This window comes from Lytechinus variegatus, chromosome 1 (assembly GCF_018143015.1).
Source record: "Lytechinus variegatus isolate NC3 chromosome 1, Lvar_3.0, whole genome shotgun sequence".
Classification (NCBI taxonomy): Eukaryota; Metazoa; Echinodermata; class Echinoidea; order Temnopleuroida; family Toxopneustidae; genus Lytechinus; species Lytechinus variegatus.
The window spans coordinates 64,119,888-64,134,291 of record NC_054740.1 but is presented as its reverse complement, the minus strand read 5'-3'; the positions used below and the strand labels follow the sequence as shown (position 1 = coordinate 64,134,291).

General features: G+C 37.3%; 1 protein-coding gene across 2 annotated transcripts in view; it reads left to right on the top strand.

Moving 5' to 3' along the window:
* LOC121419746 (N-acetylated-alpha-linked acidic dipeptidase 2-like) overlaps positions 1-14,124 on the top strand; it is a 36,058-nt gene extending 21,934 nt beyond the window's left edge. Inside the window, exons 7-20 of one of the 2 annotated variants that reach the window (XM_041614213.1) lie at positions 1,655-1,748; positions 2,433-2,528; positions 4,010-4,095; positions 6,233-6,352; positions 7,740-7,822; positions 8,474-8,537; positions 9,088-9,155; positions 9,815-9,897; positions 10,409-10,499; positions 11,079-11,337; positions 12,394-12,475; positions 13,031-13,123; positions 13,698-13,931; positions 14,060-14,124. In XM_041614213.1, the coding sequence (XP_041470147.1) occupies positions 1,655-1,748; positions 2,433-2,528; positions 4,010-4,095; positions 6,233-6,352; positions 7,740-7,822; positions 8,474-8,537; positions 9,088-9,155; positions 9,815-9,897; positions 10,409-10,499; positions 11,079-11,337; positions 12,394-12,475; positions 13,031-13,123; positions 13,698-13,902 (1,424 nt within the window). In that variant the 3' untranslated portion in view covers positions 13,903-13,931; positions 14,060-14,124. The other variant, XM_041614206.1, reaches the window with a different exon arrangement.
* The last annotated feature ends 280 nt before the right edge of the window (positions 14,125-14,404 follow it).

The window sequence follows — 14,404 nt, the reverse complement described above, 5'->3', positions numbered from 1 at the left end:
GTTGTGAGGGTGTTTGATAAATGATTCTCATGGGTTTGGTAGTATATAGAGGCAGTTATGTGGTGTGGGTGTTATATATATGATTCTCATAGGTTTGGTAGAGGCAGTCATGTGGTGTGGGTGTTTGAAATATGATTCTCATAGGTTTGGTAGCTAGAAGCAGTCATGTGGTGTGGGTGTGTGATATATGATTCTCATGGGTTTGGTAGAGGCAGTCATGTGGTGTGGGTTTTTTTATATATGATTCTCATAGGTTTGGTAGCTAGAAGCAGTCATGTGGTGTGGGTGTTTGATATATGATTCTCATATGTTTGGTAGCTAGAGGCAATCATGTTGTGAGGGTGTTTGATAAATGATTCTCATGGGTTTGGTAGTATATAGAGGCAGTTATGTGGTGTGGGTGTTTGATATATGATTCTCATGGGTTTGGTAGAAGCAGACATGTGGCGTGGGTGTTTTATATATGATTCTCATGGGTTTGGTCGAGGCAGTCATGTGGTGTGGGTGTTTGATATATGATTTTCATGGGTTTGGTCGAGGCAGTCATGTGGTGTGGGTGTTTGATATATGATTCTCATAGGTTTGGTAGTATATAGAGGCAGTCATGTGGCGTGGGTGCTTGATATATGATTCTCATGGGTTCGGGAATGGCAGTCATGTGGTGTGGGTGTTTGATATATGATTCTCATAGGTTTGGTAGAAGCAGACATGTGCCGTGGGTGTGTGATATATGATTCTCATGGGTTTGGTAGAGGCAGTCATGTGGTGTGGGTGTTTGATATATGATTCTCATAGGTTTGGTAATATATAGAGGCAGTCATGTGGCGTGGGTGTTTGATATATGATTTTCATGGGTTTGGTCGAGGCAGTCATGTGGTGTGGGTGTTTGATAGATGATTCTCATAGGTTTGGTAGTATATAGAGGCAGTCATGTGGCGTGGGTGCTTGATATATGATTCTCATGGGTTCGGTAGAAGCAGTCATGTGGTGTGGGTGTTTGATATATGATTCTCATAGGTTTGGTAGAAGCAGACATGTGGCATGGGTGTGTGATATATGATTCTCATGGGTTTGGTAGAGGCAGTCATGTGGTGTGGGTGTTTGATATATGATTCTCATAGGTTTGGTAGAGGCAGTCATGTGGCGTGGGTGTTTGATATATGATTCTCATGGGTTTGGTAGAGGCAGTCATGTGGTGTGGGTGTTTGATATATGATTCTCATAGGTTTAGTAGAAGCAGACATGTGGCGTGGGTGTGTGATGTATGATTCTCATAGGTTTGGTAGAAGCAGACGTGTTGTGTGGATGTGCGACGTCTGACTATTATGGGTTTGGTTTGGAGATGCAGAAATGTGGTGTGGATGGGCGATGTTTGATAATCATAGATTTGGGAGATGCAGACATGTGGTGTGCGAGGTCTGATTATTTGGTTTGGGAAAGGCAGACATATGTTGTTAATGTGCGATGTCTGATTATGATATGTTTTTAAGCGACATGAATGTGGTGTGGTGTGGGTGTGCGATGTCGAGGCATGTGTGTGGGCGAATATGTGACTGATGAGTTTGTATTGCGCTTTGGGGATATGTTGTGTGGATGGAGTCGCATTTACCTCCATATTGGCTCATAGTGATTTGTGATTTCCTTTATCCGACAGACAGTGCCTATCGTTTAGCTATCGAGAAGTCCACCATGCTCCCCACCATCCCAATCCATCCCATTGGATACGACGATGCCAAAATATTGCTTGAGTGAGTATTGTTCCTTGTAGGTGTTTCATAAAGCTGTTCATATGTTGCGAATGACTGATAATCCTTTCTTGTGGTAAATGGTATATTCATTGGCGATGGTTTAGCGCGTAAGAAAGGATCACCAGTCGATCCTAAAGTCGCTCTTACGAACAGCTTTATGAAACGACACCCAGGAGTCAAACAACGTTTTGAACGTATTGTGGTGCCGAAAGATTGCTATCAACGCGGGAAGCTTTGTGACAATATCCCGACGGACTGGCAGATGTGAAGGAATCGCCAACCTGATGCCGAAGAACACTCCTGCGCATGCTCAAAGGCTGTAGTATCCCGTTTTCATATTTTTTTATAACATTACTAAGACATAAAGGAGACATGCATACTCGCTTGCTGTCCGTTGTCAGATCTATTATAAACACACACATCCCCTAATATTAATAATAAAAATAGTTCTTGTATAGTGCATATCACAATTATGAATCCCCTACACACAAAACCAACCTTCAGGATCTCTCTCGTCAATTTCTTGATAAGATCAATCGTCCCGGCAATGATAATGTCCTGGATTTAGATATCCAATCGTGCTTTTCCACTATAATTATCTATAATGTGATAATCGTAGGCAAGTGTTTATTAAAAAAAATAATAACGATATCAGTCGCGTCTTTGTATCATGTCTTTCTTCAGGAATATGGATGGAGTGCCCGTAGGAGAGGACTGGGAAGGTGGTCTAGACTTGACCTACAGATATGGCCCAGGATTTAGAGATGAATACGAACAAATGTAAGTTGAAACATGGCTACTTGTGGCTACTTATTTTGTCGATGGATAAATTAAAAAAAAATGTTGGATTCTAACATTCGCACAGGTGAAAAATTTCAATAAAAAGCGTGGTTCGTCAAATTCAAAATGTTTATTTCAAAACACGGTGTACCACGATGCTTTTCTGACAAACTAATATTCCAGTAATGTCAACAACTTATGGTTACTGACTTTTTTCAACAAAATAGACGTCTATGACTTACGTGTACTGATATCTTAATCAATGTCAGTATTTTAATTGCCATCATAATTTAGAAAATATTTGACCTACTTCATGAAATAGGGCATGAATGGTATTCAAGTGAAGCCGATCGTGAATTTCAGGCCAACTGATCAATTCCTCATATACAATATCTTCGATCGAATCATACATGGATGATGTATGCATATTGGAATGGATATATTTTAGATTAAATCTAGACTAGATTTTGGAGGTTATGAAGTCAGAAGATTTTTTTTTAAATTTCAGAAGTTAGTTGTGTAACATATTATTGATCTCATTCGCAATGGGGGAGGCATAAAGTGTGACCGCCAGAGGCGTCGATCCATTTTTTCAGATTTGGGCGGCAAAATCATGAATCAATGTTCCAAAGGCGCTCGATCGTACAAAACACCCCCCCCCCCACACACACACACACACACACATACACACAGAGGCATATATAAATATGACTCATGAGATACAGACAAGTATCTTACGTCAGTATACTGACCTTAAAACAGGAAAAAGTGTACATGTTTAGGACTGTTTGTAGTAATTCATGAGGAGGATACATATTTCACTAAACAGATAATGCGAGTTCCCAGAGTAAGCTGAAATTTCTTTATATTCTGATCTGAAAGCTTGATATTGTAAGCATTTTGGTAGCAATGATTAAGATTGGTATCTACATGAACAATAGATGCGTGCGCAAAGCGCGAGCTGAAAACTTTGTTATTTCGATCTGAAAACAATGACAGTTTAATGGACGTTTTTGATTTAAAAAAAAGAAGATATTTATCCAACAAAAGATTATTGAAAATCGAAGTGAGAGTTCCTTTGAGGTTTACAACTGAAAACGGGACATTTTCACCTATTTAATCATGAAAAGTATTTTAAGCACGATTTAAAATAAAGTACGATTTGTGTATTTCAATTTCGCTTGCTGAACATTACAATCTTATTTTATTTTTGTACATCCGGAACTAATGAAAATATTGAGGGGGGCAAACATATCGTTTTGCCCCCCCCCCCTCAATATTTTCATTGGTGGGGCGATTGCCCCCCTGCCCCCCAGGATCGACGCCTCTGGTGACCGCGAGCAAATCGAGGATCCATCCTGTTTGAGAAACAATTTTTAAAGCGTTCTCATTTGCAAGTCAAACTATAATTCCACCAAGTTGGAATCAGATGCACACTTTCTTTATCTTTTAAAATTTTGGTGAAATTCAATACTTTGAAGGGAGGTGGAAATGAGTATCTACACCGAAAACCAGATGGCATATGGATGGGATGTGATTGGAGTGATCAGAGGAAGCGTTGAACCAGGTAAGAAAACATTGCCCACTTAAGTCACTCAAACATGTCAAAAGAGGGAAGCCATATTGGATGGGAGAGAGCAAGGCTATTTTTCTCCCTGATTCCAAAATCGGATAGCATACGGATCGTGTACTGTTAGCGGGACTCTAGGACATACCGAACTGCTGCTCCTGCTGCTGTTTCTGCTACTGCTATTGCTGCCGCTGCTACTACTACCAGTTAGGACAGCAGATTTTGGGAGGCGTATCGGGCTATTTTGATTTACTGATTTGCGAGCAAGCATAAAGTGTTGATATGCATATTATTATGCTGACCTGAAAATGGAACATTTTAAGCAGTGTATGAATTCATTAACGTGGTAACACTGATGAAATAATGCACTCACAAAGTAATTTATATTTTTATGTGCTTACCCGAAAATTTCGAATACCATTTGCATGATTATCATATGAATAAACATATATTTAGAGCACGAATCGGGAAATAAAATTTGCTGATGTGCTGACCTGAAAACGGTGCATTTTAAGCATTATTTTCTGACAGTGAAGGAGATACATTCAACTATAATATACCGATCGCGAAGCACGACCTAAAAACGTTTTTGGTATATTGCCTTGAACAATTCTATTGAGAACTTGAATACCTACGATATGTATATCATGAGATATATGATGCAGACTTGAAATGCTTAAATTTAAGTAGATACACTGGCCTGAAAACGAATATTTTAGTGGGTTTTTTTACTTTCAAAAACAAACTAATAAGTGGGCGAATAAAAATGCGAACTGAACTACTACTTTTTCATATTGACTTTAGAACGATTCAATGTAATCCTATCTCTCATTATTAAAACGGGTAACGCGAGTGTAGAGTACTCCTTCCACCACTACCACAAACACTACCTACTACTACTACTACTACTACTTCTACTACTACTGCTGCTGCTACCACTACTACCACTTCTACCACCACCACCACCACCACTACTACTACTACTACCACTACTTCTACTACTACTACTACTACTACTTCTACTACTACTACTACTACCACTACTACTACTAATACTACTACTACTAATACTACTACTACTACTACTACTATTACTACTACTTCTACTACTACTATTACTACTACTGCTACTATCACTACTACTACTACTATTACTACTACTACTACCACTACTACTACTACTAGTACAACTACTATTACTACTACTACTACTACTGCTGCTACTACTACTACTACTACCACTGCTGCTACTACTACTACTACTACTACTACCACTACTGCTGCTCCTACTACTACTATAACTACTACTACTACCACTACTACTACTACTATTACTATTACTACTACTACTATTACTTTTTCTACTACTACTATACTACTACTACTGCTCCTGCTACTACTACTACTACTACTACTACTACTACTACTACTACTACCTACTACTACTACTACCACTACTACTACTACTACTACTTGTAGTACCATGACTTGTACTACTTACTACCAACTCTTCTATTATCTCCGCCTCCGTCACCACAACCGTCACTGGTCATAACCAGTATTACTTCTCCCTCTTACTATTACTGCTACTACTACTAGAACTCTAATGCTACGACTACTTATCTACTAATAATAATACTTCTACTACTACTTCTACTACCACTACTGCTGCTGCTAATACTACTACTACTACTACTACTACCATGACTTCTACCACTTACTATCACTACCAACTATTCTATTATCTCCGCCTCTGTCACCACAATTACTTCTCTTCCTACTATTACTGCTACTGCTAGTACTACTACTGCTACTGCTACTACTACTAGAACTCTAATACTAAGATTACGTGTCTACTACTTCTTCTACTATTACTACTGCTGACGCTGCTGCTACTACTACTGTTGGTACTAGAACTACTACTACTAGATCTTCTACTACTAATACTACTACTGCTACTACTACTAGAACTACTACTACTCGAACTACTTCTTTTAGAACAACTACTGCTGCTGCTCCTTTTGGTGATGAGCAGAGGGACGGAGGGAAACTATATAACTTACATAACTATATAAGTTCCTTTTATTCATCGAATCGCTTTTGTCATTGATAAAACAATCTCTCATTTTTCCAGATCGTTATGTATTGATTGGTAACCATCGTGATGCTTGGGGTTTTGGTGCCATTGATGCTGGTAGCGGTACAACTGCCATGCTCGAGATCAGCAGGGCCATGAGTGTACTGGTAGAAGAAGGTAACTATATCACTGGTCATGGGAAGCATGGTATTTTAATAACACTAATAATGAATGAAAATAACATTGAATAATAGTAATGATATAATAATCTTTGTGATAAAGATTAATCTGTAATCTGAATCATGATAAATAATTCTTACAATTTTCATAATTAACAATAATGATAGTAATGATAACAAATATAACAATAATACTAATAATAACTATTATCATCATCATTAGTAGTAGTAGTAGTAGTAGTAGTAGTATATAAGGTGGTAGATGTAAAAATTTCTTTTCCACCCAGGAAAAATAAAAAGCTAAACAACACATTACTTTCGATGCATTTCTCTCTTATTTCTTACATTTCCTTCTTTTTTTTTTCCTCTTTTTTTTTACTACTTTAAATGAAAAATCAAATAGTCCAGCAACCCCCATGACCCCAATAGTACAACCACCGTATTTTTATGGATGAATGCAATACACAATCATCTTACACCCAATATTTTATTTTTATGTAAACCAATATTAGCCATCAAAGTTCAGAGTCTATTAGCTGGGTATACTTTTATTATCAAATATTACACTGGAGTTATACCCCTTTCATATTGCCCTTTTCATTTTTCACCGGCGAACTTCTCCGCCTCGCATTCCTCACTTCACCGGCGAAAAAAAAATGTACCCTTTCGCACTGACATTTCTTCCCCGGCGAAAGTCAACGGGCGATTGCAGAACAAAACGAAAGAAAATTGTAAACATTACTTCTTACCTTTTACAAAAAGGTATCAAAAAATTAATTACAACATATTTTGGAAGTATTACGAGAAAAACAAACAATATCACCTTGTTTTTATATTTTAGCGCATTTTATACATGTAAAAAGTGCTTTTAAATAAATATTGTTAGTAAAAAAAAAATATTTTCGAGGGTATATACTTGGCCATAGCATTCAGCTGAGCTTGCAACTTATCGCGCGCGGAATCTCGGTACAGGGGTCTTTGGGAGAGAAAAAAATTGACCTCTGACGTCATTAAAGAGGAGAAGTTCTCCGGTTTGCTTTCATACTGGCTGTTTCACCGGCGAAGTTCTCCACCTCTAGAGGTGGAGAAGTTCGCCGGCGAACTTCACCGGTGAAGTTCTCCTGTGTACCTTTCATACTGGACACTTTCCCCTTCGCTGGCGAACTTCGCCGGTGAAAAGCGCAATATGAAAGGGGTATAATATGAAGTCTAGTTTCACATAAAACATTGAGAATGTCCTCTATTTGATGCAAAAAGCCATCCAGTATCGTATTCAATGCATACCAGTCGTGTCCTAGAGACCTTTCGTTCATCTGTAGAGAAAGGGAGAATAAACTCATTCTGAAAATGAGATGATGCGTAGTTTATGGTTGCTTTGTCGGTAGGCTGGAGACCTCGTCGTAGCATCATGTTCTGTAGCTGGGGTGCCGAAGAACAAGGCTTGATTGGGTCAACAGAATGGGTTGAGGTAAGTCTACATGATTCCATAACCAGTAAAGACATGATGACGTCGCCAATTTAAACATTTGCTATACATGAGAGATACTTGACGTTTAATCAACATCAATCTTCTATAGTGTTGCTTAGCATTTATACACTGTTAGAAAAAACGTGATTTTACAGAAAAAAAGGAAGATTTTGCAGAAAGCAATAACACAATCATTCTGTAAATTCATAAAACGTGATTTTTTTTCCTGCAATTTAGTAGAACAGGTGAAAAGAAGAGAGGAAAAGGGTGTTTTATTTAAGGAGATTTGTAAGATACCATACACCAAATATCAATTTCCTGTAAGATTACGCAATCTGGTGAGATTACAGGTGTTCTCGAGGCTCTGCTGCAGGATAAATTTTCTAACAGTGTAGCCAATGCTCAATGCATTCCTACTATTCTTTTTGTCCTATTCAATGAAATATATTTCCCCGAATTTAACCGGTCGTGGTGGTTCATGAACGGGGGGTCGTGGGGTAGATCCCTGGCCTACAATCTAGCTAGGTGTTGGGCATGTGAGAACGTAGATAGGTGATAATGACAAGTCCATGGGATGTTTAAGCAAGACCCGCTGGAAAATTGATTAATCATTAATTCGACATTTTCGTTCTTGGGCTTTTTTCCCATCAGGAATTCGCTAAGAATTTGGGGATAAGAGCTGTCGCTTATTTAAATCTTGATGTTGCTATGGATGGTGAGTTATCATTTTTTAAAATACAAAATACTATTGTTTTATCAGGTGTTCAAATAGTACGATGTATTTTTTTTTGGAGGGGGGGGGGCTAGATATCAGTCGCTCTCATATAAATGAATACACCATGTTTATTGTAAAAGATAAATACTTTTTAGAGAAGATATTTATGCATAAAGTAAATTCTTGACAATTTCAAACCAACTTACATTTAAAATTTCCATTGATAAGAGTTTTATTATTGCTTGATTGATAATTTTAATTACATCTTTCTTAAGGTATTGTGTCAATAAATGCAAAGAATCATTCCTGGTTTATTTGTTGGAGGTTTATTGATTTTTGTTGAGCCGCAATGCATTTACCTATCTCTGACCAAGGGAAGCGGTTTGTTTCAATCTTTGATTTAAATATTTTCTTATTTCATATTGTCTTTTTAAGAGATATATGTTCTTACAAAATTTGACTTTGATTTATTACTTGTATTTCACATTGACACAATTAAATATAACCATCATTTTCGTCATTTTGTAATGATTTTCTTTCCTAAACTTAGGTACGTATGTCCCTGATATAGCTTCCACCCCGAATCTGAATAGACTGATTTATGAAGCAATGAAGAAGGTAGGCACGAGACATATCACGAATCATACATCACGATCTCCAATGTAGTACTAGCTTGATTAATTTGTTCATTATATTTACTTTTGTTTCCAACTTCGTTTTTCGAGCCATATATCATTTGACCGATTTCCAAATGCAAAGGTACATTTTTGCCTTGAATATTCATGTCTTGGGAAAACTGAAGTGAATTTTGCTTCAAGACATGCATATTTATGAACATACGAACACATTTTTTTTCCCTGTCTTTAAATGGCTCTTTCTTCGGTTTTATATGATAAAGTGAAATATTTCCATGATTATTCTAAAACTTTCATCATGGTCAGGAATGATTTGAGTGTCAAATGAGCTGACAAATGAAACTGTACAGTTCACAATTCGCTATCCATAATGGCACCACGTCTTTGGACCAGAGTTTTAATTAAGGCCGAGTAAGAATATAGGCCATTATATTCTACGTTGCCATTGTAATAATAGGTTCTTTGGTAATGGGACAATAAAATCATTTAAAGGTCCGATCATACGCAGTGTCCTCAAAGGGTAGTTTTGGTAGAAAAGTGTGTTGTGTAACTGTTTGGATCTATTGCATTGGCAAAGCTGTATTACAACATTATTGAAGTCAACATTATTACTATCCTTATGCATGTTTGTTTTGTTTTCAGATCCCTGCTCCCGACGATGACACAAAAACGATGTATGATCTGTGGAAAGAACGTGGGGCAACTGGCACCGATGGAGAACCGAGGTGAGTTAAGAACAAGAGTCAACTGGTACAAATGGCGAAACAAGGTGAGTTAAGTACTTGGGCCAACTGGCACCAATGGACAGCCAAGGTGAAATAAGAGCAAGGGACAACTGGAACGGATGGCAAACCAAGGTGAGTCATAACACGAGTCAACTGGTACGATGACGAACCATGGTGCATCAACTGGTACGAAAGTGATCAATTTGTGATGTTTTCCAAAATAATGTGTGTATAAATGAGTTACGAGTTCATGCTGCGATGTAAATTGTTGCCGTACAAAACAATAATTAAGAGGGTGAACTGGTAGATTTATATTACCAGTTCTCCTACACCTCTCCAGACTATTTGAATGCAATGGACGCTTTTTCGTCATATTTTGATAGCAACATCAGATCTTAAAGATTAGAAAAAAAATGTTCTGAAGATTTTTCCGTAATCTCCAAAGTAAGATCGATTTTGCCAATAATCTTGAGAATGATTTTGAAAACCCGTTTCTCATTTATTTTATTAGTATTGGTACTCTTGGATCTGGCTCTGATTATGCGCCATTCTTACAGATAGCTGGAATATCGGCAATGGACTTCACGTACACATACAATAGTGTGAGTATACATTTCTTGAGAGATATCAGTTGACCAATTTCTTACTACCAGGGGGCCCTTTCTTAAAGCTGATCGTAAGTTAAGAGCGACCTTAGGAACGACTGGTGACCCTATCTTGTGGTAAATGTTATTCACCATTAGATGTTTATTGGTGATTATTTAGCTCGTAAGAAAATATCACCCGTTGTTCATTAAAGACGCTCTTAACTTTCGGACAGCTTTATGAAATAATTAGAAGCGTTTATGGTTAGTCTTCTCTTTTCAGGTTATGATGAAAGGTTTGAAATCCTTTAAAACGTTCATGTTTTTGATTTTCTGATAAGTAACTAGCTTCGCCAAGTTATTTTTTTTTATATGATTATTATGCCCTATATAGCAGTCGTCCGTGTAAAATGGTACATGACCTATCACCATCAGGGTCCTGTTTCACAAAAACGAAAACAGTAGCTTTAAACTGTTTTATGAAACAGACCCCCTGATCTGAAACGAATGTCCAAAAGTAACTGCTACGGAGAGACTAGCCTTGGGGGTCTGTAACTGTCGATGCGCCACCGATCAAATTCTTGTTTCTGGTTGCAGGAAGAAACACCCGTGGCATCGTATCCCTGCTATCACTCCGTCTACGAGACCTTCGAACTCGTCGACAATTACTACGACTCGCAGTTCAGATACATCCTGGCGGCTGGTCGTCTCTACGGCGAGATGATGAGACAACTCGCAGATAATGTCATTCTTCCTATGGATCCGTTAGATTACGCTAAGACAGTGGCTGGATACTGGGACAGCCTCCAAACAGGAAGCATCGGTGAGCAGATGGAAGCAAACGGCATCGATTTCAGTGAGTTATTGGATTATTATACAAATGCTGTGAATTAGTAAACTTCGTTCACTTAACATGAACATTGTGTTATGCAATGATACAATGAAAACATAAGAAATAATCATAATACAGTAACCATGGTAACAGCTGCTTAAAAGCTGATAGTTGAGAATTTAAACTTTAAAGTTTGCAAGTTGTTTAATTGTTTGGTACAATAATTATTGTATGGCTATTGTTCAGGGGAGTGTTTCATGAAGGACTTGTCAGACGTTTTATCCGACAAATCATGTTTTATCCGACAGTTACCATAGTAACAGTGCCTCTCAGCCAATCAAATTCAAGGAAAAATTTCAGATATGCATGTCGGAGAAAACTGTTGTGAAACACTCCCAAGGTATCGCGACATTTAAACCTTCACAATATACATCTCCATTGATTTCTTTGAAAAAATTAAGTGAGCGTTAGGGCTGTACTAATGCTCTTGATCGAAATTATATATTAGGATTAATTCAATTCAAAATGGTTCATTTAAAATTAAAAAAAACGAGTAAATCAATCGCAGCTAGGGATAGCTTTGAAGTTCGGGCTTGCGTTGTGTGGATTTTCGATTGATTTTCATTATATATATATATATATATATATATATATATGCATACAAGTAGATGTTCAATTCTTCTGGATGTTCAGATAATTTTGTTGAGGAGTATTTGACCTTTACCTTTATCAATATAGCTCTTGATGCTTCAGTAGTGATAGCAGTATTCAGGATTTACGGAAGCAAACTAAACAAAATTATACCAATCATTTATGCTGTTATGAAACAAGAATTCTGTATCTTGCTCTTTTATTGATGTATTATTTTCATTAATACCTTTTACTATGACAATAATAATACTTACTATTACCATTATTATTGTTATTATCAACATTATTATAGTTATTATAATTATCAACATCGTTAGAGTTATCATAATTACTATTATTACTATTATTAGTATTATTATTTAGAGTTACAATTACTGATTTCATTATCATCATTATTATTCCACCTTCTCTCTCTCTCTATCTTATTAGCCTATATGCTTTCGGCAGTGGACAACTTTACCTCGGCCGCAACAGATTTCAACACTCAGCTTGAGAGTATCAATAAAGATGAGTAAGTAGACTTTACTTATTAAGCTGTCTAGTGCGCGGCCCCTGGTCTAATGTCAAGACTATAAATTTTTGTTTTCTTCAGATTTAAGACACAATGCTGACATAATGTAAAGACTCAAAACACAAACCCGGTAAAAGAATAATGTCATATTCACACAAAAAATTCTTTTTGGGGGTATTTCTTCCCTGTTCATTTGCTGCAAATATTCGAGTTTTACTTGAAATTTCGAATTAGTTTTTGTATCATTGGATAGCCAACGACGTCCTCTCTCAATATGTGAAAGAAAGAAAGAAATCGTTAAAAATCCCCAAGCCCCTGCTTGAGGGAAGCCGACGATGTTATAAGGCCCAAAGATCAATAGCGTCATACAGGGAGTTCTGATAATTCTGATAATTCTAATTCTTATACTTATATTGTGAACGATCTAGTCAATCCAGTGTGTATTGGATTGTTTTTATCATTATGCATATCCAATGCATAATAGTATTAGCGTCAGTCAAATCGGTCACGCATCACCCATCAATATTTTTTTTCTCTTTTACCTGTCCTTACTAGTCTGTTAGCTGTACGTCGAGTGAATGATCAGTTGATGTACCTTGAGAGAGCCTTTATTGATCCTATGGGTCTGACTGGAAGACCAACAACCAAGTAAGTCACAATAACTCTTATTTATCCAGTGTGGGTATATATAGCCTCTTCAACTCAAGCGGATCTTCAAGCAGATCCTGCATAAACATAATGGTATCATTGCCCTTCTCCGTTCTAGAAAAGTCGAGCGCCTGACAAAAAGTCAGGTCACGCTTTTCAAGTTTTTGATACAAAATAGTAGACAATTGTTTTCGGGATATCGCAATGGTTACATTTTTATAATGATTCTTTCTAATAAATATACTTCATCTAGATCTGAATTTAAGCAAATATTACAGGACCTTAGCCTAAACAGAATATCCTCACTGTCTCTGTTTAGTGAACAGAGAATATTGTAGAAATTTGGGAGCATTTTTAAGAAAAAGGAGATCCCAGTTTTCTTCCCTCGAAATAAAAGACGGATAAAGAGAGATGACGAATTTCCACGGTTATATACACTTTTGGGGAGAAATTAATTATAAATATAATTCGCGCGCATATGGAATGGGTGAAAAAAACAAAGTTTGGAGAAAAAAATGTTTTAATCAACGAAAACTAGTATTTCAACACTGTCACTGTTTCTTTTTATTTCCAGACACGTTGTATTTGCACCCAGCAGTGCCAACGCTTACGCAGGCGAAAAATTCGCCAGCATTGTCGATGCCATGTACAACATTCAAGATCTCCCCGCCGATCAGGAGCAATGGGAACTCGTCAAAAAAGAACTCTCCATCGTCACGTACTTAGTGCAGTCAGCGGCCGACTCTTTGAAACCAGTTGCGTTTCAGCCCAAGTATTAAAGCGGCCAACTCAGTAAATTACTTTCACAGTGTCATGCAAACGGAATATTTATCAGAATACATTTTGTTACCATTTAGTCCTTTGGGTCGGCGACCACTTGGCTCTTTGTTGCTAAAAAGATATTACTCAAAATAGGATTTTAAAAAAATCTGGAAGGTCGTCATCGCTGCATTATTTGGTAGCTTTCCTTTTTTGGACCTATGATGAGAAGATGATAACTTGGGGAACCATGAAAAATAAATCGGCGCATGTCTGAAAGTAAACCATATTGGACTTTGATGCATCCATTCGGATGAGAGATGAGTGGATTGACACTGGGTTAGGGAATTGGGAGTTAGGATTCCTCTGTTAGCTTTTGGACATAGACCTTCCTTACATCAAAGTCCAATCAGGTGCCGTTTCGTAAAGCTGTTCGTAAGATAAGAACAAATTTTAGAACGACCAGTGATCCTTTTTTTCATGTGGTGATATTCACCACAAAATATTCCCTGGTGATTATGA